Source organism: Hoplias malabaricus, chromosome 17 (genome assembly GCF_029633855.1).
Source record: "Hoplias malabaricus isolate fHopMal1 chromosome 17, fHopMal1.hap1, whole genome shotgun sequence".
Classification (NCBI taxonomy): Eukaryota; Metazoa; Chordata; class Actinopteri; order Characiformes; family Erythrinidae; genus Hoplias; species Hoplias malabaricus.
Genome location: NC_089816.1, coordinates 24,570,088 through 24,596,688, shown reverse-complemented (window position 1 = coordinate 24,596,688; position 26,601 = coordinate 24,570,088). Strand labels below are relative to the sequence as shown.

Genomic DNA, 26,601 nt, shown 5'->3' with positions numbered 1-26,601 from the left:
ACTTTTGATAGTATTGTACATTTTTGACTTACTATTTAGAAAGAGAATTATATTATTATTATATTATAAATATATAATAATATAATTATATATATATATATATATATATATATATATATATATATATATATATATATATATATATATATATATATATATATATATATATATATTATTATTATTATAACACGTTAGCGCTGTATATTACCGTGAGGGTGCGTTTTAGCGCCTCCTATCGACCGCCTTTATACAACAAAACCACCTCGGAGTCATGTGACTAAACGCGGAAGGAGAGATTAAGCAAAACTTTCAATGAATAAATGAATATTTCGCTCAGCTCCGACCAGTATGAGCACATTAACACACAGGTTGTGTTCAGAGAGGCTCAGGAAAGCTACGGAATCTCCAGTTTGAGAAAGAGTCCAGGTGCAATGATCCGAATTATCTTATTTTTCTTCTGTTTACAAATGTCGGTGTGTGGAGCTCTTCTACCTCTCGTCATCAACACCTGGCACTTTGAGAACGCCACTGCTGCAGGTGAGAGAAATAACTTGAAATAATGCGACCAATCAAAACTAACTTCACTGAAACAACCGGAGCAGTACAGAAATAATAACGAGTCAGTAGTCGTAGTTACCCATGAGAGATACCATAATACAAAATGACCCCATGTTTCAACATTCATTTTGCATTGTATTAGCCCTACACACTTAAAAATGATAGCTCTGCATGAAGGAAATGGTTCTATATAGAACCCAGAACACTCGAAGGACTTTTGGCATGATTAAAGGGTTCTTTGCATTGTAAAGGGGTTCTTCAGATTGATGGAGAATGTGTGTGTGATGGTTCTCTTTAGAGAAGGGTTCTATACGGCACTAAACTCTAAAACGGTTTCTCTACTGTTACGATGTTACGATGTCAAGCTTTTATAATAGAGGAACCGTTTTAGAGTTTAGTGCCGTATAGAACCCTTAAAGATTCTACATAGATATAGAACCATCTATAGCACACACTCCATCAATAACCCTTTAATCATTCATTCATTATCTGTAAGCGCTTATCCAGTTCAGGGTCACGGTGGGTCCAGAGCCTACCTGGAATCATTGGGCGCAAGGCGGGAATACACCCTGAAGGGGGCGCCAGTCCTTCACAGAGCAACGCAGACACTCATAAATACACTCTCACACACACGGACACTTTTGAGTCGCCAATCCACCTACCAAGGTGTGTTTTTGGACTGTGAGAGTAAACCGGAGCACCTGGAGGATACAGGGGGAGAACACACCAACTCTTCACAGACAGTCACCCGGAGCGGGAATCGAACCCTTAAACTCCAGGTCCCTGGAGCTTTGTGACTGTGACACTGCGCCATCGTGCCACCCCCTTTAATCATGCAAAGATTTAAGTGTTTAGGTTGCTATATAGAACCATTTCCTTTAATAAAGAACCCTTGTAGAACCACCATCATCCTAATAATACTGCTCTGTAAGTGGAGATGATTAAATGGGAAATACATTTTGAGACAAGATGATCTTAATGATAGGTGTATGCTTCATTCCCCATTTATCTGGATTAAGTACAGTTTCCTTGAACAGGGATTTAGCTTCTTACACAACTGTGGCCAAAGTACATTCCTACTGGTCGGTGCTCCAATTTGGGTTTACTTGATCTGACTAAATGCTTGTGAAATACTTATAGAACTGCAAAGGCACTTCTTAGTAAATTCAGCGTCTATCTGGATTGGACTTGAAACAGCCAGTTTAGTTTGGATAAATAATTGGATAATTTGGATTAATTAATGTTGATACATCTGTTTATTTACCCCACGCCACTTCATGGTGTGTGTTTTTGTTTTTCTGCAGCATGGAGTGCGCTCCAGGCCGGTTCATCCCCACTGGATGCAGCCGAGGCCGGATGTACCCGCTGTGAGCAGGATCAGTGTGATGGGACCGTCGGGTTTGGGGGGAGTCCAGATGAAAGTGGAGAAACCACACTGGATGCTATGATCATGAATGGGTAACTCTGACACACTCTGATTTAGTTCATTGATCGATTATATTCCAGGCTTATTCCCAATTCTGTGTATCGGCAAAGAATATGAATTTGATTTCAAAGGAGTATATCAGCATGCAAAGCAGTGATCTGATAAAACTTTAGCTGCTCTGTAAACAGAACAATAGCAGACAGGATGAACCTTGTTTAATGAGAGGTCAAGGCAAAGTGCAATTGTAACTTTTCACACATTGTATTTAATGATTTTGATATTGTACTGGAATAATTAAACTTCATTAAACAGGTGTAGTTCTGTTGTCATCTGCTGAAATTTCGCTGCTGACATTTCCACTCTGCAGCATCAGAGTGTGACGGTACCATGTGTCCATGTATGCTCATGCAGAAATGGGTCACTTTATTAAAAGACTCACGCTGGTTCTTGGTTGCTCAGTGACACAATGGAGGTCGGTGCAGTAGCAAACCTGCGGCGAGTGAAAAATGCAGTGGGTGTGGCCCGGGCTGTGATGGACTACACTGACCACACCTTCTTAGTTGGCGAGTCAGGTAAGGTTTGCTCCCTTTTCCCTAATCCAGTGTGTGTAGAACAGCTTGTGTAAGGGCTGAACGTTGTGCTCTGTTGCAAAAATTTTACCAACTTTTCTTCTGATGATATTTCCTGTATGGCCAAAAACTTGACCATGATGTACGAGTGTACATAAATAATTCTGAGGCAACTGGCATTAGCAGGTACAATATAGACCAGCTTTATAGATGAGCTTAAATTGGTAAAATTAATTGTCAGTGAAGTATTCACTACACGTTACTCCATTTTAAAAATCTAAAGGGTAGACTTACACTTAAGTTGACTAAAAATTACTTTGTAGCACCCATTCACATTCTCTCCCAAACTCCTTATTTACTTATCTTTAATTACCCCCGTTTAAACATTATTCCGGTCTGGTCTGTGGCATTTTCATCCCTCTATATTTGGTTTTGATTTAAGTTCAGCCACCTCAAGCATCAGAGGATCTACTTGGGATGTCGATTCAGTCCTCATTTATAGTGCAGTGTAGCAGTTTACTGCCCATGGGGAAGAGATGGACTCATTTCTGTCCGGCCCACTGAGCTGTGTAACCTCCTCTGAACTCACATAAGTGTGTGTCAGTCAGAAAGATAGGGCATGGAATTATATAAAAGCACCACCCTTCTGTGGGCAATTTGAACAGTTCACTTCACAGCTTGCCCCAAAATGCTTGAAGTACTGAGATTTTAGTACCGAGCTAAGTTCTGAGAGTAGATGCCGAAAGAGATTTGTCTATTGATCTGTTTTAAACAGCAAGGGTCATGATGTGTTTGATGCCCTCACATGCAGTTGTGGTTAAGGATGTCAGTGCAAATTGTGCTCTTCTATGTCTTTCAAGCATCTCACATTTACCGTATACTGTGGTTACTGTCAATGCATGCATCATATGAGTAAAATCAGAGGGAGTGTAAAAAAAACACAAAGGTCCAATTACTGTACAGATAATTCAAATACTGTAAAGATATTCATAACACAAAAACATATCTGAGCTAGGGGAAATGTTATAGATGCACAACATGTTGTAATCAGAGTATGTGTGTGTGTGTGTGTGTGTATATAGGTTGGGTGATTTCATTTTGTTACATGCTTTTTATTTTAGAATATTCTGCCTTTTCTATATCCTCTGCAGCTTCTAAGTTTGCTGAAGACATGGGCTTCAAATGTGAAGACTTGTCCACTAACAAATCGAGGGACATTTTCTCACAGTGGCTGAGTCAGAAGTGTCAGCCCAACTTTAGAAAGGTCACTTCCTATATCCTGATATTTCTGTACATTTTTCCTTATCATTTTTTTAATAAATCTGATGAACAGGAACATTTAAGCATGTTTGTTATAGCTCCTAATTTAAGTTGTTTCTGGACTGATACCTTCCACTTCTATTGGCATATAATTAGTCTTTTTATGTTGTTTATGAAGTAATTTTCCTATTGCTCTGTATTAAAGCATACATTTATTTGTTAACGGACTAATATCTTTTGTAGTGTATAAAAGTGTAAACTGAGGTCATATACGGATTAGACTCCTCTTACTATTCAGTGAAAATATCTTTGACATCGTGTCTCCGGAGGTTTAAATATTTCTTCTATATATTCACTGAGTTGGGGCTCAGAGATTACATGAAACTGATGTAACAAACTCATTTTGCCCTCCTTTTTGATGTTCTGATTATCACAAGATACTTTAGCGCATTCTCCCCTGGGCTCTTTGCCAGAGCCAAAACTATTAGACGTATGTGTCAGGCTCATTAAAATTCTCGGTGTGGACTATGTTGAGAAGTTTTGGAAGGGTATCAATTTAATCTCAGCCATAAGAAAATATGCACAATGAACCATAGCTACAATGAATAATTCATCACCAGCTTCACGAGAAATACAATGGTTGATCCCAACATGCTGTTAGAGTTGGCGCTATCAAAGCTGCGTGGAGATGGGACGGGAAAATGATAAATGTGTTTTTTATTTATTTTCTGTTGTTCACACCCAAGAAGATTAAACTGTCTGGGTAGTTGGCCAAGTTAATCAAATCACAGTCTCTTCTTGGCTTTAAGAATCTTAAAGTGGATAAGCAAATAAGAAAACAACGCAAGACGCCTGACAATACTGAGCAGTAATTTTCAGTTCAATCTGACGATTTTAAAGTAGCGGGATGTCATGTACCTTTTTCCATACTGATATCAAAGTTGCATGAGGAAAGTAAATTATGAAAATTAAATCAGGAGCTGAGATTTGATTGTCCTTTCATGTTTTCAGAATGTTTTTCCAGATGCTGCTAAGTCATGTGGACCATATAAACCCAAAAACAGACCGTACCCAGGCCCACGTCGAAAACCTAAACCATTTGACCTCCGATCACATGACACCATTGGTAATGAACCAGCACATGGCTACCCCACCCAGATTTTATTTGTTCTCAGTACAGCATTTACAGTGATATGGTAATAGCAAAGATCCATTACTGAAGTAGAAGAGGATGGAAAACAGTTCATCGGTAGATTTTCTGCAGTCTGAAATTCGGAGCTTCAGAAGCTCTTCCTGCACTCTTTGTGCTTTGTAGGTAATTAATTAATTATTAAGGCTATATACAGATGGGAATTGCCAATATGCAGGTTTTCTTGTATATATTTTTACTGCAGATACAGATGCTAACATAACATTTTAAACTATAGAATTGAGGAAAATATCTTTCTCAATTTCTATGCGTTACAGAAAAGTACTACATGTATTTCTCTAGGGATATATATATATATATTAGTAACGTTAACGTATTTTGACTTAAAATGTACCTAAAATATTGTTTTTCTTGTAGAATACGATTAACGAATTTTCAAATGTCGATTTAAAATATTCAAGCAAAACATTTGTGCATCTATTTTGTTAAAGCAAATCCGCTGTAAACATGATTCCAATGTCATTGTGCATGCCTTAAAATGATTATGGTTTGTGTGAGGGCAAGACAAAAACAGGATGGAGAAGGGATTTTACAAAACAAATGGCTAATTCTTTTCATATTTAGGTATGATTGTGGTTGGAAGTAATGGTCAGGTGGTTGCTGCGACTTCAACAAATGGAGCTACCCATAAAGTGCCTGGGTGAGTAATACCAGCATAAAAGAACACAATTTGATATGTACAAAGTGCTATGTCTAAACAAACCTAGTTTTGCCGGACTGCCATTAGCTGTATAGCTATTGTCACAGAGGTGTTTCTGGTATTTCAAAAACAGGAAAACCCAAAACACATACCCTTTTCATTGGAAGGTCTGGAGAAGCTTCGGTGCTTCATATCAATGTCTTTGTTTACATGTGGTTTTATTATGTGATTGTGTTGTACAGAAAATATGGAGGGCAGGAAATAAATGCAGAAATGGAAAAAGGAGCACAAAGTTTTGTTCATAAAATATAACACTGACATCAGTGAATTTCTTGTTGATTTTATTTAAAAATAAATACTAGATGATCTACCACCAAAGAACAAAGAAAACCAAGAATATTTGTTGATTTTAAGAATTATTACTTATTTATTCTATGTAAAAAATGAAAGCATGTGAGGTTTAAGGAGGCTGTGCGCAGCTATATGGAGATTTAGAAACACACCACAAAATGTCTCCCTTTACAATATTTCAGGCAAAGACACACACACACTCTCTGTGAGATATAATACGTGTCTAAATGTTGTAGAGTTCTGAGCTGTCCTGCTGAACTTGTGAAATAACCAACGCTGAGCCAAGACTCTGGCTAACACACATGGTGTCGTGCCAAACAGCCCCAGAAACAGAGCGTGTTCCTGGCTTATTTCCTATTTTTCAACCACGGTTCGCGCTGAAGGACTTGCTGTTTTTTGGTTCCAGTTGGGAAAGAATTTTTCTGGTTCACGAACCAGTTTATGTCGGTGAAAACGTGCCTACTGGTCAAAATTTAGTTCATGAACTGGAATGTGAAAGATGAACAGTTCCTACACATGCATGCATGTTTCAACAGTCAGTCAGTCAGTAAGCGAAAATGCCTAATCTAGGCTGGACCGGTAGGTGGTCCAGCAATAATTCAATTTACTTTTAAATTCCATACTTTAATGTCAAAACATGTCAGATAAATTATATATAATTACATGCTGTTCTATGAAATGCATGCCGATAATTTTTCATAAAATTAAAATTGTAATAAATTGGGTCCAGCTGTATTTATAACACAATTGAGGATGTATGAGTTCATTCATTATCTGTAACCCTTATCCAGTTCAGAGTCGTGGTGGGTCCACAGCCTACCTGGAATCATTGAGCGCAAGGCGGGAATACACCCTGGAGGGGGAGCTAGTCCTTCACAGGGCAACACACACTCACACCTACGGACACTTTTGAGTCGCCAATCCACCTACCAACGTGTTTTTGGACTGTGGGAGGAAACCGGAGCACCCGGAGGAAACACCAAACTCCTCACAGACAGTCACCCAGAGAGGGACTCAAACCCACAACCTCCAGGTGCGACAATACCTGCTGCACCACCATGCTGCCCGGATGTATGAGTTTCGATAGCATTTTTGCCTTTGTTAGTGTAAGCTACAAATGAAAAATAATTTCATATCAAATTACAGAAGGCTTTTGAAATGCAAGGGTACTTCAAACAAGATACAGACGTGTAGAAAATTTGCTTAAAACTTATAAAAGGAAACCTGTGTTCATAGCTTTCTATTGTGGTACTGGGGCAGTCAGGGCTGCTCTGATATGTGTGTTTGTCCCTAGGCGTGTGGGGGATTCACCAGTGGCTGGTGCAGGGGCCTATGCAGATAGCTCCGTAGGTGGCGCGGTTGCTACAGGCCAAGGAGACATCATGCTGCGTTTCCTTCCCAGGTATCCACTGAATTAATGCCAATCTAAACCAAGAACTTTGAATTAATTTACTATCAGGTTCACTGACTGCAGTTAGGCCTGTCACAACTATCAAAGTCAACCAACGTTGTTAGTCTTCTCAATGATATATTTATATTTTAAACACTCAGAGCAATGTCTTTACAATGTTTTTAGTGTTAACCCTGCCTAAACAGTAGAGGCTGTTAGCTAAAAAGGAGAGACTCTTGCCTTGAGCTGCTTTGAGAAAAATTAGGAGCCAAATCTGTGTTCTTCTAAATTGTTCACAACACAGAATTAACATTTTTAAAAGATATTCTCTTTTTATTGAATTAATACTTTGTATTTATTACACAAACCAGTTTAATAATTATACCCTATTAAACAGCAAATAACTACTATTATATAAAACTATTATATGTGACAGTTAGGCCTGTCACAACTATCAAAGTCAACCAACGTTGTTAGTCTTCTCAATGATATATTTATATTTTAAACACTCAGAGCAATGTCTTTACAATGTTTTTAGTGTTAACCCTGCCTAAACAGTAGAGGCTGTTAGCTGAAAAGGAGAGACTCTTTATTAAAACCCTTTATGTCAGAAGATTTTCTGAATGAGCGGATGTCTACGTTTAGACACAAAGTGTGTTTATATTTCTAAACCCTGTTTAATTCTTTGCAGTTATTTGGCTGTAGAGAAGATGCGGGCAGGAGAGGACCCCTCCTCTGCTTGCAAGATAGCCATCATCAGAATTAAAAAGCATTACCCAGACTTCTTTGGAGCACTTGTTTGTGCCAACGCAACTGGGGCATATGGTGAGGTTTCTTCCCCGAATATGTACCATTAAACTATACTTGTACATTAAGACATGCAGGAGTTTGTAGAATGTGCACATATTCTTTCTTAGGAAGAAAATAATATATTACTGGACCAGGAGCACCTGTAATTTTGTTCATAGCTCACTGTTCTACTACTGAAATCACTGAATGGCATTTACCTACACCGAGCAATAGTTTTTGATAAGGCCATTTTAACTAAAATTGATGGTAAATTGTAAAAGAATGAAAGTAATTTTTGTATTATCTCCATTTTAAAAGGTGCTGCTTGTAACAAGCTCCCTGGTTTCAGCGAGTTCCCGTTTATGGTGTCCAATCCGAAGACCAACAAACCTGTCCTGCAAAAGGTGGATTGCATCTAGTCCCAGACAAATTTTTTTTGGTGACTAATAATCAAAGAATGTCATTGGACAGAAAAGTAATTATAAAATTACAGTACTGTATTTGTTACCGTGGAATAATTTTTTAGTTAATAACTTCTATTCAATTCCATTCATTCATTCATTATCTGTAACCGCTTATCTAGTTCAGGGTCGCGGGGGTCCAGAGCCTATCTGGAATCATTGGGCGCAAGGCGGAAATACACCCTGGAGGGGGCACCAGTCCCTCACAGGGCAACACAGACACACACACACACATTCACACCTACGGACACTTGAGTCGCCAATCCGCCTACCAATGTGTGTTTTTTGGACTGTGGGAGGAAACTGGAGCACCCGGAGGAAACCCACACGGAGAACACACCAACTCCTCACAGACAGTCACCTGGAGCGGGAATCGAACCCACAACCTCCAGGCCCCTGGAGCTGTGTGACTGCGACACTACCTGCTGCTCCACCATGCCGCCTACTATTAAATTCCATGTTTGAATAAATTAATATTTTTCCAGACTTCTGGACATATTGTTTTTATTTGACAATCAATTGTAACTAAGGAACCTCCACTTGTATGCTATAAGGACATTTAAAAAGAACAACAACAATCAGTATTTAGGAAGTGCATGATTTAAAGTGCTGACTGATTTAACATCTGCTTGGGCCATTTTCCACCCACTGGAAGAAGTCACATTGCTGACCTTGCTTTAACGGACACACACAAAAGTTTCGGCCATTGTTTGGTCCCAGTTTCAAAACGGTTCTCATAAGGGTGCGTTTGCCATGGTGACATAAAGGGAAGTGCAGGTCTGCCCACTGCAAAGAAAAGTATAAAATACATGTTTTTTGTCTTCCATTAAATGTAGTAAAAATGTTAAATACAGGCAATGAGTCCAATAAACTGAAATGCCTTGAGCTGCTTTGAGAAAAATTAGGAGCCAAATCTGTGTTCTTCTAAATTGTTCACAACACAGAATTAACATTTTTAAAAGATATTCTCTTTTTATTGAATTAATACTTTGTATTTATTACACAAACCAGTTTAATAATTATACCCTATTAAACAGCAAATAACTACTATTATATAAAACATTAATGTGCATGTTATTTATCTTTACCTCAAAGAAGTTGCACTGAGATCCCCTGGGTAAGGAGCAGGTGTAGAACTGCCTCCCTTTGTTCTCTCCCACTTTACTGACCACCCTTAAGATGCTGGGCTGGCGGTGGGTGGTGCAGCAGGGAGTTGAGGATGTGGATGCTGTGTGGCCATGGGAGCCACTGCAGGATAAGATGTAAATAGTGGAGAAATTTATGGCAGAATACAAAACTAAAACTTTTGTAAGATGTATTGTTAAAGAGGATTTTCATCAGGTTTTCTACATTTCTGTGACACAGCAATGTAAAGCAAATTAGCACCTGAAGAAAATGCTTATTGCTACATTTTTCACTATTCTACTTTATATAAGGGAAACTATCATGGGAAACTAAAACATAGGACTTGTACACAGTAGCAGGGGCAGAAAATTAACTGATAGAGATATTGTGCATACTGATCACTGAATATCTAAGTCATATTCCTACCTTTTAATGTTCAGGGTATTGTGCTGCAAGACCCCTCCATGAAAATGTCCAACTTCTGTTTTTCTTCTCTTGCTGGGCTGGCTGGGATAATCAGATGTGTTTTGTGTGGGCTCTGTCCCAATCCCAGCACTGCTCCTGCTGTGCTGGAGTTCCAGCTGTTTATCTGGAAGAGGACTCCTCTGAGCTGCAGCTGGGTTTGTGCTGAGATCGGTGAGGACCAGAGTGGTGTTTCCGAATGCTGCTCTGCGGTTCAGTTTCAGCTGAGGCTGAGGACTGGAGAAGCTGTTGCAGGGGTAGCGGATCAGAGCCCTGGGGAAAGGTGACTGCTCTGCCAAATCTCTAGAAACTAAGAGATTCACAAATCTGTGATTCAGTTAAAGAATAAAAGCCCAATTCTACAAGTGTATATGTGTGCTACAGTAAACATGGGTGATTACTCAATTCCAGGTACTGAGCAAGTCAACCCCATGTGCAGAGTTCAAATTTAATTGTGTAAGATGTTTATAAACTCACCAACAGGCCGAGGACTCAGACAAGCTTCACAAGATTTGCTGACTGGTTGGTTAATCAAAGTGCAAAGGTTACACGTCCACTCCTCTTCCTCCCTCTTAGCAATGTGCTCACTGCTGCCTTCATCTTTCTGTGTCCATCCCATCATAATACTGAGACTACGGAGCTTACTGTTACAAAATTACATGGACAGATCATTACCAGATCGTTTCTTTAGAACTGTGTATATGGCATAAAAGTAAATAAAAGGTTTAAATCTTTGATTCTTTTTAATGAGATATTGAATTGCATTTTGAACTCGGAACCAGAGGCACACTGTTTTACCCCTAATTGGGATTTCAACAAGTTCCTTAAGCTCTACAGGCATGTGGTTGTGTTTTAACTGAAAAGATTATTGTACCTGACATCAAGCTCAGTCATATCTTCAGTCTGACAGTGCTGGCAAAAGTACGTCATCCTGTTGTCGTTTCCTAAGCGACAGACAGTAACTGTTCCGCTGCACTGAACACAGCTGGACCTCTTATACACCTTACAGTGCCGATTCAGTGCGGAACCAGTCTTACGACACTGACAGATTCAGAGAAATTAAGATGTCACACATGCTGAACATATGCTTGTAATTTCCATTAAGCAATCTTAAATAAAATATAAAAGTCCTTGGGTGTTGCCAGGCTTATGGGTATATCTTCCATATTTAGCATTCCAACATTTAAAGTGTCTTCCTGGGTATGGAAGAGTAGGCTTTGCCTAATGAGTACTATTTTCCAAACTACTGTTAAAAGAACATAGTGAAACCCTTTAGGTCCAAACTCTATTCACTTGAAAGACTTGAGTGCTGATGGTGTCACAACAAAGAATTTAAATAGGAAAGGTTTGGCATTATTCCCAAAAGGAAAAACCTGTCACAGAAATTTATTTCTTTAATTTTGCACTGAAACTGTTCAGATTCCAAACATGTCTTGGCAGATGATTAGATTCAGGTTAAGAGAGAATTGGTGCCAGTAAAACTTTTCGCTATTTGTTTAATAAGTTGAATTTGCTGTTTTAAATCCAGGAAAACACTAAACTGTTTATTTCATGCAATACCAGCAGTTCTGTATTATAGTCCCACAGCTCTTAATGCAGGAGACAGATGTACCTGATAAAAGAGTAGAGTGAAGTCTCGTGTCATTTTTATTAGATGCTTAACCTGTTCACTGCTCAGCTGGTTCACCTAGGAAAGGAAAACAGAATTTACACAGCCATGGGTATAAAAATGAGCTGAAGGGGGCCTGATTGTTTTTGATTATTTATATACCAAAAAACGGCAAAAAACATTTAAGATAAAGGAGGAGACTATAGATGCTTGCCATTATTTCTTTGAGTATCACATAACTATATTATCTAAGGCAATGCGCATGACTCATTTATTTTTTCTAAATTTTTGATAAAATTGGAACAGACAAAAATCATCAAATATTCATTCATTCATTCATTATCTGTAACCCTTATTTAGTTCAGTTGGTCCAGAGCCTACCTGGAATCAAATATTATCAACTCAATTTATAATATTTCACATACTTATATTACACTATTCACATTATATATGACACTATGATTTCTCTATAATGAATAGGCAATAAATCAGTGTTCTAAGTATTGATAATGCAAATAACATGTTTACAACAGCATACGGTAACAATATCTCACTATATATTGGCCTCCCTATGCTCATGATTGTTTTTTTTTCCCCCTCACCTTGACAGCAGGGTTGATGCCACTGTTGAAGAGTGCTTCATTTTTTATTATGTTTCCGACACCGGGCAGGACGGCCTGATCCAGCAGAACATCACACACCATCCTGCCATGCTGTGCACACACCACATCCACTGCACGAGACATGCTGAAACTCGCAGAACAAATATCCAAACTTGCCATCTCACGACACTTCTCGTCACAATCCTCTGACAATCTGAAGAAAACACACACACACACACACACAAAAATCTGTACCCAATTTAAACTATATTAGCTTTTCATAGAATGTCAGACAGCTTTTGGATCTGCTTTCATTTTGCCAAAATGGAAAGGGGCATGTTACTTTATATTAATGTTGAGTTTTAGTCTTTACAATATAAACTAAAATGGTCCAGTATATGTAAAGCATATGAAAATGTGACAATTATCTACTTCATACAAAAATTTTAAGAGCCACTGATGTCTGATTTATTCAGGACATTATTGTAAAATAAAGAAATTCCTACCGGATTTCCACAGTGGAGTCAAAGAAGCAGACTGTGTCCTTGGTGAGCTGGATGAAGAGAGTTGGCATGTTTCCCTTGCTGTCCCGTCGCTCAGTATGGTTTATACGCATCGACCCATTCATGCCAAAGTGCACCCTATATCAGAAAAATTAAATACACAATTCTTCTAATACCTTGCTTATTTATAAACATACATTCTAAAAACATTGCATTATCTTTAGAAGAAAACAAAAAAATTTTAAGTCCTAAAAAAAAAAAGCAGTTGCTGAATTATGAGGTCAACTTGTTAATATACATGTTTAAAACAACAGCTCTTTCTCCCTCACAGTAGAGCTGTCATAGTGCGACAGACTGCTCTTTATTATTATTGATCCAATATTACAACAGAGTACAAATTATATTCGGTTTAGGTTACATATGCTTTCTTTAAGGTTATATATATAATAATCCCACACAAATTTGGAGCATTTGTGAGTGTTTCTTTACTCACAAATATGCAGTTTTACATGGGAGCAGAATAGAGACTTGCCTCAGAGCTCTGAGACCGAAGTAGATGAAGAGCTCTTTGCCGAGTGTCTGCACTCCTGTGTAAGAGCAGCCAGTGAAACACTGGAAAGAACCTCCAGCTCCAGCGGAGTCATTTCTCTGTATACGTCAAACATAAATAAACACAACGGCCAAGTAAGATCAAGTACGAAACATGAGCTTTATGAGGCTATTATACATTTTCACTGTCACGTTAATGTTATGAGAATTAAGATCATTTAATATTACGTTAATGTGTCGCTATACGTTAAATATTTGTTGCAAAATGAAGCTATTTTCCTGACGACTGCAGTACGGAGCTTATAGCTGTGTCTAGACTTTCATTAAAAAAACCTTAAAACCTCACTGTTGTCGAGGAGCTATGTATTTTTAGCACTTTTTGTCCTTTTTGGATTTTCGCGCGGATTCTCTCTCCGTTCAGGGTGCATCCGGGTCCTTCCACCATCACTGCGTCTGTCTAGCGCGCATGCGCAAACCGAGCTAAAATTAAAACAGTACAGGCTGTGTCTTAAATATTTACTGCTCCCTAGATAGTACACTACATACGTTATACAACCTTGGCTTCTAGACAAAAAAAGAGCAATACATTTTAGAAAGATAGCTATAGGGATTTATGACAGATAACAAATACTTTTTTTTTTGGTGAAGTACTATGTCATTTGTTATATTTATAGTTTTGGTTTTGACACTTTGGATTCTGTGGAAAACAAAAAGTGCTCATGGTTTGTCTGGTGGCATATGTGACTCTACACATTCAGTACATGGATCTGTTAATTGCCTCCAGCTCAAAAGACATGCAATGCAAGTTAATACGATTTGTTCCTTAGGTATATGATGTTAGAAATGTAGCCTGTTTTGCCCGTTTAAGCGTGTCTTTTGAAAACTGCAGTTTCAAAGCAAAAGAATTCAGACATAGTGTATTAGTAACACCACAAAAACATGTCAACAAGGTTCAAAAGGAACACAGTGTGAACTTAGCAAAGCCATATAACACAAGCCAGCTGCTACTTCTGAATAAAATGCTGTCTGATATTTCCATAAATAAATACTCAAGTTTTTCTTTGCTTGAAAAAATGAAGGCGGAAAAATTATGTTTTGTTTTACACTACATAATCATGACATTAATTAGATCATTATATATATATATATATATATATATATATATATATATATATATATATATATATATATATATATATATATATATATATATATATATAATGAGGTTGCTGTGAGTGGGTACTCACATGGGAGTATGCGAGTGCTGGTGGTTAGGCTCAGTTTCCAGCCCACAGCAGAACCCACCCCAGACACACACACCCACACACCCACATACACAGCGCACCAAAATATTTCAAGTGTTCCTCACACTCAGCCATGTCGGAGAGCACAGAGCAATACAGGCCCTTTGCGGCTCAGCTGTCCAACGTTTACTTCACCATCCTTGCACTGTTCTGCTGCAAACTCTTCATCAGGATCACTCTCAACCTGCTCACACACTTCTATATCATCAAAGGAAACCGCAGGGAAGCGGCCCGGATATCGGCCGAGTTTTATGGCCAAGGGCACGGTAAGAAAATCAGGTTATATCACTGAAGGCTCTGACCCTTCAGTACGGGCTACAGCCAAAGATTGTACATAGGTCAATGGTTACATCTATGAGGAAAATAAAACAAGGGCTCAGAAAAGAAGGACCCTGACCTTCTAGTATTGCACCGGTGCCTATATTGTATCAGTACTGATGCAAGCACTGGCACTCAAAAACAGCTATAGGCAAGTTTGGACATCCCTGGTCAAACATATATTTTGCTGAATCTATAAGTGCAAATAAGTAAACACATCTCTTGCAGAGAACTACCTTCTTATGACATTTTCTAGAATGTTTGTTTTAGAACACTTAATGTGTTTACTATTATATATATATATATATTAGAATAATATATTTTATTTAACCTTTAATTTAACCAGGCAGGCCATTTTGAAAACATTATTATTTACAATAGCCCCTTGGCAAGTGCCAAAATACTTGAAATTTAATATGAAATGATCTGAAATATATGAAACTTTATAGTATAAGATATATTCTTTAACATGCTAAAACATGTAAGTATAAAGCATGCAATAATATAAAAGTATATACCAAATATGTAATTTGACCAGAGGTGACCAAACTTCTGCACACTCCAGTTGATGGAACTGAAATAATGTGGTGTAGGTTTGATGGCCAGTGTATAAACACTTCTGTCCTGTTGACTATGATGTACTGTCCTGGTTTGTGTTCATCCCATGTTACATTAGTTGCCACAGGGTGCCATAGTCACATGACCTTTGTCAAGTCCTGTTCAGGAAGTCTGCCAAGCCTAAATACTGACTGACATTGAGTGGCATATTAATAGAAATTAGGCCATGCCATTTGACTCCGCACTACATCCCCCAGCACAACAAACTAGCTCACTAGCAAATCAGCAGAGAGGCAGGCAGAGTGGAGATGTAAAAATGCATCCACTTGATTTAATGGCATCAATTTTTAATGCTATTAATACAGATAATTATAATATTAATTTTAGTGTGAGTTTTTTTTTTTTTTTTTGGCCAAGATAACATTCTGAAAAGTGTAAGTGCTATTTCGTTATGTGTTTGTTTGTCATCAAATGTAATCAGATATCACTGTGGTGAATGTTTGTCCTGCTTATACATATATCCTGACATAATCAGATCAAAACAATCTGAAGTATCTGCATTGAATAGAACTTTACGGTACTGAATTCTGACTAAATTGGTGTCAAAAGCAATATCAACTTCACTTGAATATCTGTGAAATTACAGATATCGTGATTTTATTGAACTGGCTCCTAAAGAATCAATGGAATCCGTCTGAAAATCATGATCACATTGCTTTGTGATAATTTGTAGTCAAACTGAGGTGAATCATAATGAAATCAGATTGTTGTGAGGTCAGGGCAGACACTGAGCCTGGGCGCCTTTAGTTACAGCTGCATAAGTCAAGCTGAGGTAAACAAGGAGGACTTCAGTGAGCTGTAGATCAGGGAGAGACGGGGGTTTGACTCCTGGGACAGATGAAGCCTGGCTCTCGTCAACTTAAGTAAAGCGGTGCAGATAAAAGCAGTAGACAGACTCAGCCACTCGTTTTTTCTTTCCTTTTTTATGGCCCCAAGAGTATGATGTAAAGAGAACACGTTCTCTTTTCAAAGTGGAAGTCCTGCTGAGTTGGTTAACCAGCCAAGGTTGGTGTGTGCGGTTTTGGGTGCAGACAGTAAGGCAATTTGTCCTCCAGGAAATAATTAGACATGTATGCTTTACAGACACCACTCTACTGCATGAGACTTATGTGAAGGACTCTAGGAGTGTTAGCACTTATATTCATTTTTGTGCACCAGCTTGCCTCTACCCACGTTTTGCTGCACAGCAGCTAGTAGCAGGACTTAGTCTGTTATAAAGTAAACTTGTAAACTGTATGACTGTATGTAAACAACTTGCTGACTGGATTTTCTCCTCCTTTTTTGCATGTAGCTGGGTAGCTGGTGTATTACATAGATTTCAAATTGTTTGAAATTAATGTCAGAATTTTGGCCATATGTTCCACCCTTGTATTACGCTCATGTGAAGTCATGTAAAGAGAATATTAGGGGGTTAGTTTTAGGAGTGTTCGGTTGAAGCATTGCTAGACCTGCTGCACTGTGTACATCCCACATTTCTATAACTGAAAAAGAAAAAATGGAGGAGGAGCACAATGATGATGATGACGTTTGGAATGCATCTGCAGTTATTCTGGATATTGACTCAGGTGTGTATCAAATGTCGTATACAGCGTTTTGAAGAAATATAACATCCATCATATTTATTCTAGCTTTAAGTTAGTGCAGTACAATTATTAAAGGAAATCATGAACAGTTACTGCTGTCCACCCACAGCCCATGCAGCTGATACACAGTGTAAACTGGAATATTAATCAAATTAATTTAAGCTTACAGCCATTTTGTTGTTTGTAGGGTCATGGGCTGACCGTTCCCCCCTTCATGATGCTGCAAGCCAAGGACGACTCTTGGCCCTAAAGATCCTCATTGCCCAAGTAAGTGTCTGTGCACTGAAAAATAGTTGGGCAAACAAAACTGCCAATTATGCCCCTGTCTTAGACTCTTTCTCTTCAGGTAGGCTCCAAATCCACTAAGAACCTGATCATGAAGAAATGAATAAAACTGACAGTCATTATTCACATAAAAGCTGCATTTCATACTACTGCAGACAAGGAAACTCTAATAAAGATCAAGCAGACATGAAAATAATATACCCAACATATCTTCACATTTTTGCTGTGTGGTTACAAGTCCTATGTTAGTGTCTATTTTGAATTAATATTTCAGTAGAAGGCGTCTCCAAACATTTCAGTCTGAAAATAAGCTCACTGCTGCCACCGTGTGGAAAAGCAGACATGCCTTTCTTCTCCTTCGTATTTGAGCTCTCTCTCTCTCTCTCTCTCTCTCTCTCTCTCTCTCTCTCTCTCTCTCTCTCTCTCTCTCTCTCTCTCTCTCTCAGGGTCACAGTGTGAACGCACTAACAATAGACCATGTAAGCCCTCTGCATGAAGCTTGCCTTGGGAACCATGTGTCCTGTGCCACAGCACTCATCGATGCTGGAGCCAACGTTAGTCAATGCAGGGCCTGATTGGTAACCCTTGATGAAACACCACTTAACCTGGCATTAATATAACACTGCACAACTTTACAGTCCTTATGAAATCTTGATAAGTAAAGGATTATATATCAAAACTGATGCAAATTGTCAGTCAGGACATGTACAAAGCCTAAATTTCCATTAGTGTCATACAGTGTCAGAAATACAATAAGCAGACTGCTCTGTGGATATATGTGTGTGTGGGTTCAGGTAAACGTGATGACCATTGACGGTGTGACACCTTTATATAATGCCTGTTCGTCTGGCAGTGTGACGTGTTTGGAGCTGCTGCTGGAAAGTGGAGCCAGACCACAGGTCCTAGCACCATGCCAACCATCCCCCATCCATGAAGCTGCCAGCAGAGGTATAGGAGGCTAAAAGACTGACAGTAAATCAAATCTGCATTTTAAGCCCTTATCCAAAATATAGCCAACAAAGTTTATACGTTTCCATTGCTTGTCAAGAGTTGATAATTGTGTAAATTCGTAAAAAAAAAAAAACAACAACTGCATTTTACCTATATGTTCCCGCTCTAGGCCACAGTCAGTGTGTAGAGATGCTCATTTCCTGGGGCGCAGATGTGGATTATGAAATGCGAAACATGGGAACCCCGCTCTACACAGCCTGCAGATGCAGAGAGTTTGTCTGCGCTCGCAAGTTGCTGGACGGGGGTAAATTCTCATTACTTCCAGCCTGAAACTAAAAATGTAGATTTTTATTTGTTTCTTTTCCAGGGTTACGCTAAGCATTATACACCATATCACATTATTTAAAAGACATACATTCTGTCCTCAATCAATATGAAAATTGTGCTCACTTTTAAGACATCTGATTGTTTTTGATTATGTCTCCATGCACCAGAAGGTGGGAAAATAATGAACCACAAGTATCATGTTTAAACTCCCCCTCCCTCCACCACCCACTTATCAATGACAGAGGTTTTATACCTCTCCAGATGACATTTTAGCATTTGTCATGGTGGCCCTACACTTAGGGTTAGTTCCCCAGTGAATCTTATTTTGTAGGCAATGCCTTTATATAAAGGTTACTGTGTGTAAACAGTAGGCACACTGTAAAGTACACAGCAAATACTCCAGTGCTAAATCAACAGTATTTGTGTTAACTTAACATTGAACGTGTTAAATTATTACACTAACAATGTTAATTTAACACTATAGTGTTGATTTAACACTGGTGAATTGCTGTGTAGTAGAATAATGAATGTACAATGTGGCAAATAAACCCAAATATAACAAACATATACCTACCCTAGATCCATTTGATGTGTTTTCAGGAGCAAACGTTCAGCGCGGAAGGCTGATAGAGACTCCTCTGCATGCTGCAGCTGAAAAGGACAGTGTAGGAATCGTGAAGCTCCTGCTGGAATTCGGTGCAGATGTTAATGCGCGAAACTTGAGTTTGAAGCGGCCAGCGGAAGTGGCGCCTCCTGGAGGCCTTACTGAGGGATTCTTACTCATCTATGAAGGTGAGGCACTTTTGCTGAAATGTAATACGATATGATAGGGTGACCAGACGTCCTCTTTTACCCGGACATGTCCTCTTTTTTAGACTTAAAAAATGTCCGGGATTTTGTTTTTCTAGAGCTTACATAGAATTTCGAGAAGCGTTTCGTTCACAAACTAGTCCCGCCCTCCCCTACTCCGATTGGTTCGCTTGAGTGAGAAGGGGGAGTGGTGAAGTAGCCTAAAATCTTCTGATTGGACGGTCTGACTGTAGAGCTACCGTTATTGATCGATAACCTCCTCTGTAAACATTTAATTGGTCAGTCTGCACGTCAGACTTGGTCACCCTAGATATGATACTTGCTGGAATAAGCCTTTTATAGCTGATATATAGCTAAATGTTAAAATGATCTGTATTGCTTTCAGCAATGCATTAATACATCTGAAACAATATTCTACTTTTTTTCAGCTACACCCCGGTCTCTCAGTCAGATTTGCCGTCAACGAATCAGAGAGTGTCTAGGCCGCACTGGACTCCATCTCATTCCACACTTACCCCTCCCTAATGCACTAAAGACATTTTTGCAGTACAGATAGCTTTATATATATATATATATATATATATATATATATATATATATATATCTGTGTTCTGATTATTATGCTCACTTACCTTGTACAAGTGTATTGGCCATTTTATTAGAAGCACTTTCCATGTAGATGCTCTTTGTAATTTTATAATTACCCAGACAGCGAGTATATCGGTCCACTGGCATTAAAAGTCAGACACGCCACTGACTGTTGACCACTGCTGGTCCACCATCGAACCACTCAGATTACTGTCCTGTACAGGATATAATTAATTTTTAATTCACAGAGACTTTTATTCTGGAAAACAAACTAATACAAATATTACCAACAACTATGAGAGATATAATAATGAGTATAAGCCTGATATAAAATGATTATGATAAAAGCGTTGACACTTATTTACTAATCTTATTTATAAAGGATAACAAAAGAACCTAATGAAGGAAAGAAAATAAATTGGACTGTGAATGGAAAAGTGCTAAAATGTGGCATTTTGTCTAAAATTCAGTTTAATCACCAGGGGTCTGCCCAGAAAACACTGTGCAAAACACAAGTGGACCTCCAACTTTGCCCTCAGTGGGTCAACGGTGGTCCGCCATCTCCTCGCTCTCAGGGTACAGACTCTAGTCTAATGATTGTTGTACAGTTTACCCCATCAGCCAGTGAAAATAGCACCATAGGACCACCACATTGTTTGGGATATTATTTGTGTTGTGGAACATCCCAGTACTGAAAAGGCGGCAGAGGAGTTTTTGTATATTGTTAAGCTGAGTTGAGATTTTTTTTTGTAAAATTGTTTAAAATTTTGTTAAATTTAACTGACAAATGGACACGGAAAATTGTAATTATAAACTAGTCTTAGGTTGTTTGATGCTGTATTCCTGAACCAATGAGACAATATTAATGGCAGTAGCATAATGGCTTCCCATGCAGTGCCCTCTGAGGGCACACACATTTAGTAGCAGTTCCTGGCCTACTCTACATTGACTGAGATTTCTTTCAGAAAGAAGTCTTCCACAAAGTTATGTACAGTAGATGGTGTAAGCCTAAATATTGGCAGTCCCTTTTCTCACACAATGTTTGATACGATGTGTTGAGTTATGACATTTTACATTTGAGCCTTTGGTGGATGCTCATTACCTTTTATATTCACTGCTTATGATTCAGTTTTGTGTAACTTGAATAGTCTAAGACTTTGGAGTATGTTGCAGGCATCAAATTTCAAATTTCTTTCAATTTAAAAATTACAATCAAGCTGGTCAGTGTAGAAAAAATTGGAAATGTTGCCTTTGTACTTTTGACAGTAAAATAAAAGTCCAAGAGATTGAACAAATCAGGGATTCTTATTTTAATTGCATTTGATAAAACATCCCAACTTTTCAACAAGGTGTGTAATATATGGCCAACAGTGGTCTTGATGACCTATGATGGTACTTTTCCATTGATGGATGGGGTAAAAGGTCTGATAAACTGAACAGCAACAGATGGACTACAGTCTATAACTGTAAATGTACAAAGTGTACCTGTATGATAAGTGTTTCTTATAAAGTGGCCAGTAAGTATATTTAGGGAGTTGGAAATAATAACCTGAAAACTCTTTGCATGTTAGGTTGATATATGTTATGTTATGTAAGATATTTGTCCTTTATAAGAAAATATATTATTGTATACATCCAATGATGTAGGAAAGTCATGATCATGTGATATGTCCATTGTGTTCAGTGAATTGGAATTCTTTATGACCACGCAATGTTGAATAAACGTCTGTGTCTGAACTCATACTCACACTATGTAATTACTTCAAAATACTTCTTGTTGCTGCACTGGACTCAGCACTGAAACTACACTATGTAACTTTTGGAGAAGGGTAGGAATAGACTGAGAATGGTCAGGCCAACTGCGTTCTGTGACCACTTATGAAAGACAACAGGATATCTTACACAATTTAAACGAAGCACACAATGCCTAATGCTACAGATTGTTTTTTTTTTTTTTGTTTTGTTTTTAATCCTATGAAAAACAGTGTGAAAAGGTAGGGTGACCAGACGTCCTCTTTTAACCTGACATGTCCTCTTTTTTAGACTTAAAAAAAAATGTCCGGGCGTAATTTCACAAACGTCCGGGATTTTGTTTTTCTAGAGTTTATATAGAATTTCGAGAAGCATTTCGTTCACAAACTAGTCCCGCCCTCCCCTACTCCGTTTGGTTCGCTTGAGTGAGAAGGGGGCGTGGTGAAGTAGCCTAAAATCTTCTGACTGTAGAGCTACCGTTATTGGTCGATAACCTTCTCTGTAAAACATTTAATTGGTCAGTCTGCACGTCAGTAGTCCTTGTTTACGTCAGGCAAAGGTCATGTACCTACCCTCATCTCGAGCGGCTATGCCGAAACGTTAATGTAAGTTCTCGCGAGAGTCCCCCCCTCACCCCCCGGAGACGTGTCCTCTTTTTCACCATCTCAGATCTGGTCACCCTAGAAAAGGGAGTATCAATATATGTAGAGGAGAAGCTGGAAACAGTCTGTAATTTTAAAACTTTAGAAGGTGCATCTATATGGTCAGTGGAACTGTTTAAACTGGACAGTGAATGTAAAAACAAAGATGTTTTAGTGTTATAAGCATTTATAACACCGGACTGAAATAAAGTAAATGACCAGCAGGGGGCAGCGATACACAGCTCTCTTTCTATCCTGGTTTCCATGGCGCCGTAAACAATGGAGGGCTAACTCGGGCAGGTTTAACACAGCTAGATACTGTGTTAAATATAGCTAGATAGACGAATTCAGACTGTTTAGAATTGTGTTTTATGTGTTAGTTTAGTAATGGCTTATTCTCAGCCTCCTAAGAGAACTGGCCTTCCCAGAGAAATCTTCAAGTGGCTCCAAAGCCTTGATTTGTCTTTTTCTCCGAAGAATATTCGCCGGTGAGTGAAGCAGAAAAATAACCATTATTCCACTCTACTTACTTCGATACAATTAGGATCTGTATTAATAAACGAATCTGCCACAAGAACTCCTAAAGGCTGTAATACATGTTAATCTGGGTCACTTAAATAGCTAACACTGAAGTTACACTTGTTTTACTTTATGCTATAATATAAGAAAATATTGCAAGAATATTATATGTATATTTTGCTGTATATTTTACTCGTTAATAACGTGTAGATTCACATCTGCAAATGATTCTGTCCTGTTGCAGAGACTTCTCCAATGGGTATCTTGTGGCAGAGATCTTTTCCAGATTCTATCCAGAAGATTTCCCTATGCACTCCTATGGAAATGGGGCATCATTGGCCACAAAGCAGGGCAACTGGTCTCAGATTGAGAGAGTTAGTTGCAAGCTGTGTAAAGTTGACCATATCCACTCAAAATATTAAAGCACAAAAACACTTTTCACAAATCACTTCTGCATATTAAACTCCTGACTCACTATCCTCAAGTAATTCCTTGCCTATTCATGTTCAGAACCTGTTCTCATGGTAACAGGTGCTCTTTACATACAATTTGATTCCATTCAAGTTAGTGGCAGTAGTTATTAGGCTTCACTGGTTGATCTGAGAGGTTAGGCTCACTTCTGGGGACATTTGCCTCAGAAAAGAATGGATTCTGCTTTTGAATCTTGGTTACTCTCAGTGTTCTTTTATTGTTTTTTATGTTCTTTTTCCTGATTTCCCTTGGCAAGTTTTATTTTCAAACCTATTGCAAAAAAAGCTAAGCATACATAAAGAATATATTTTAAAATGGTTTGTTTTTTCATCTGTATAAGATTGTGACATAATCACATGAAGTGTATTTCTACCATTCATTAAAGGTTTTAACGAAAAAGCACCTCAGTCTTAAGAAGGAAGCTATAGAAGGTACAATTCACTGCAAACCTGCAGCAGCAGAGGCTTTAGTGCAGGAGATATACACCCTGATGACCAATAGGAGGTGAGTGTGACTTTTTATACATACACACACACACACACACACACACACACACACACACACACACACTCTCTCTCTCCTTAAAGACTCACTAAGAAAGCATCATATTTCACAATGTCATTACTATTAATATTTTAAAATCGCTCCATATATATGGCCAATAAACTGCTAATATGCATGTTGTGCATACTGGTCTTCATTTCTAATCCTCAACCAATTATCTAATTAACACATTATTAATTAATGTCTTGCAAAATTAATTCTGATATAAAATCTTTTTTTTATTCTTCTTATGTAATTTTTAGAACATAAACCATAATATATTTGCATTGACTTGTTTAAACTTCTCCACCACTCCCTCTCCACCTGCAGGATCAGAACTTTACAGGAGGGGGCGCTGGATTTCACAGATCAGAGCTACCAAGACCAGTTGCCAATAGTGGCTCGAGCCACGGCTTCCAAAGCCATCAAAAACAATCTGCGGCTCAGTGAAGAGATGGCTGAGCCCAACATCACGGCAAACCAGCAGAAGGTCCAGACCATCATTCACCGGCATGTGGAGCGGAGGAAGGAGGAGAGGAACCTTGATCCCAGTGAGAGAGAACCGAGCGTAACATGAATACATACACATTCCTCATGCTCTTTACACATTAATGCGCAGGCATATACAACATTTTGATAGCCCCTGGTCAAATGTCTGTATTTTTTTTAAGCTGCAATAAATATGCATCATCTGCAGAAAGCATACGTTTGCACGCTTGCAAGAAGTACTTCCCTCTTGATAATTGGTTATGATGATTGAGAAAGAAATCCCACGTCCAGAGATCTGATTTGAAACCTATGATCTTTCCTGGTGTGAATGTGGTAGATTATGACAGTTAGACAACCATCAAAACAAGACTAGGATATTCAAACCTTGCCATACAGCTCTACACCAGCGGCCCAAAGTCTAGTCTTGAAGTACCACTTTCCTACCTATTTTAGTGTTTTCCTGGCCTCCTGAGTTGAAGTTGGTGTGTTTGAGGAGAGAAACAATAAAATGGAGCTTATGTCCTGCATTGTCTCTGCTTTTTATATCAGGATTAAGGTAATTTCCTAATTTGTCCTGTTCTCTTATGGAGGTGGTTAATTACTGATGATTGTGCCTTCTCTTCTCTGACAGAGCGTTTTGGTGTGAAGCCCACGCTGGGCGAGCAGGCTGTTAGACTGCCCCCCACCAGTGTCCAGAATGACACAGAACTCTACAACAAGACCAGCAGTGCCAGCAGTAAGTCTGCAGTGCTAAAGCTGCACATAAACACTGATTTTTAAATTGCTTACTCATTACATGAATTTCATGGCATGCTTTTCCTAGTATAAGGCATGATGTATGTTTCCAAATGAAGTATCATTTAAATATTTGGGCCTACCCCATTGAATTAAAGGTTTTTGTTCAAATACATAAAATGTTTCAGACCAGATATAAACTAGAGAAAGTCATGTTTTCTTGTGGTTAGGTTGCAGTAATCCCACAGATGTGAACCTAGCAATGAATGAGGTGGCTAGTTTAATCTATGCACTATTTAAATTATAAGTTTAACATTATTAATTTGATGTTTTAAAGATAGTATTTTCCCTCTACACTCTGCTATACCGCTAAATCAGCTCTATAAAATGTTCTGTAATGCAATGTGAAAATTGCTGTTTTTATATACAGTGTGGGCCATTTATATGGATACACCTTAATAAAATGGGAATGGTTGGTGATATTAACTTCCTGTTTGTGTCACATTAGTATATGGGAGGGGGAAACTTTTCAAGATGGGTGGTGACCATGGTGGCCAATTTGAAGTCGGCCATTTTGGATCCAATTTTTGTTTTTTCAATGAGAAGAGGGTCATGTGACACATCAAACTTATTGGGAATTTCAGGGGAAAACAATGGTGTGCAATTGGTTTTAACGTAACTTTATTCTTTCATGAGTTATTCACAAGTTTCTGACCACTTATAAAATGTGTTCAAAGTGCTGCCCATTGTGTTGGATTGTCAATGCAACCCTCTTCTCCCACTCCTCACACACTGATAGCAACACCGCAGAAGAAATGCTAGCAAAGGCTTCCAGTATCTGTAGTTTCAGGTGCTGCAGGAAGTTAATATCACCAACCATTCACATTTTATTAAGGTGTATCCATATAAATGGCCCACCCTGTAGTAATGCTAGCTAAAATGTATAACTTATCATTTCAGGTGGGACAATACCCCTATTATATTCTGTGATTCTGTCTAGATCTAGTATTTGGAGTGAACTCTGGAGAGACCAGACACTGGCAGGCGGACACACCGGCCCTTATGTCTTGAAGAAGATTTCTAAATGCAGCATGAACATTTGTTTCAAATGCTTTTATATTCCATTGAATATACACTCAATTATTTTCTGAAGTATTAATAAA

At 38.4% G+C, this 26,601-nt stretch overlaps 4 protein-coding genes across 9 annotated transcripts; 3 read left to right on the top strand and 1 right to left on the bottom strand.

Moving 5' to 3' along the window:
- The first annotated feature begins 282 nt into the window (after window positions 1–282).
- Window positions 283–9,079, top strand: aga (aspartylglucosaminidase). 3 transcript variants are annotated; one of them, XR_010795974.1, is made up of 10 exons: window positions 283–537; window positions 1,863–2,016; window positions 2,444–2,556; window positions 3,705–3,817; window positions 4,825–4,939; window positions 5,588–5,663; window positions 7,309–7,416; window positions 8,096–8,229; window positions 8,512–8,668; window positions 8,777–9,079. XR_010795974.1 is itself a non-coding variant. In XM_066649625.1 (9 exons), exons 1-9 carry the CDS (start codon window positions 321–323, stop codon window positions 8,610–8,612), a joined length of 1,131 nt encoding a protein of 376 aa, XP_066505722.1. In that variant the 5' UTR covers window positions 283–320; the 3' UTR covers window positions 8,613–9,079. The 3 variants fall into 3 exon arrangements, 1 of the variants encoding a protein (XP_066505722.1); XR_010795975.1 differs by lacking the exons at window positions 8,512–8,668; window positions 8,777–9,079 and adding an exon at window positions 6,806–7,047 and having other exon boundaries at window positions 8,096–8,227; XM_066649625.1 differs by having other exon boundaries at window positions 8,512–9,079.
- An 8-nt stretch (window positions 9,080–9,087) lies between these two features.
- neil3 (nei-like DNA glycosylase 3) lies at window positions 9,088–17,697 on the bottom strand. 2 transcript variants are annotated; one of them, XM_066649624.1, is made up of 10 exons: window positions 17,495–17,697; window positions 13,488–13,603; window positions 12,959–13,093; window positions 12,453–12,666; window positions 11,854–11,928; window positions 11,116–11,282; window positions 10,719–10,885; window positions 10,206–10,551; window positions 9,743–9,902; window positions 9,088–9,440 (listed from the first exon to the last, which is right to left on the bottom strand). In XM_066649624.1, exons 1-10 carry the CDS (start codon window positions 17,498–17,500, stop codon window positions 9,273–9,275), a joined length of 1,554 nt encoding a protein of 517 aa, XP_066505721.1. In that variant the 5' UTR covers window positions 17,501–17,697; the 3' UTR covers window positions 9,088–9,272. The 2 variants fall into 2 exon arrangements, with proteins under 2 accessions (XP_066505721.1, XP_066505720.1); XM_066649623.1 differs by lacking the exon at window positions 17,495–17,697 and adding an exon at window positions 13,851–13,950.
- Window positions 14,882–20,256, top strand: asb5a (ankyrin repeat and SOCS box containing 5a). Its single transcript, XM_066649626.1, has 7 exons — window positions 14,882–15,074; window positions 17,515–17,594; window positions 18,059–18,166; window positions 18,407–18,560; window positions 18,733–18,867; window positions 19,491–19,682; window positions 20,129–20,256. Exons 1-7 carry the CDS (start codon window positions 14,882–14,884, stop codon window positions 20,254–20,256), a joined length of 990 nt encoding a protein of 329 aa, XP_066505723.1.
- A 2,463-nt stretch (window positions 20,257–22,719) lies between these two features.
- Window positions 22,720–26,601, top strand: spata4 (spermatogenesis associated 4). 3 transcript variants are annotated; one of them, XM_066649834.1, is made up of 6 exons: window positions 22,720–23,169; window positions 23,445–23,574; window positions 24,057–24,175; window positions 24,545–24,765; window positions 25,335–25,439; window positions 26,399–26,601. In XM_066649834.1, the coding sequence occupies exons 1-6, from the start codon at window positions 23,069–23,071 to the stop codon at window positions 26,587–26,589; spliced, it is 867 nt and encodes a 288-aa protein (XP_066505931.1). In that variant the 5' UTR covers window positions 22,720–23,068; the 3' UTR covers window positions 26,590–26,601. The 3 variants fall into 3 exon arrangements, with proteins under 3 accessions (XP_066505931.1, XP_066505932.1, XP_066505930.1); XM_066649835.1 differs by having other exon boundaries at window positions 23,445–23,595; window positions 26,439–26,601; XM_066649833.1 differs by having other exon boundaries at window positions 23,445–23,595.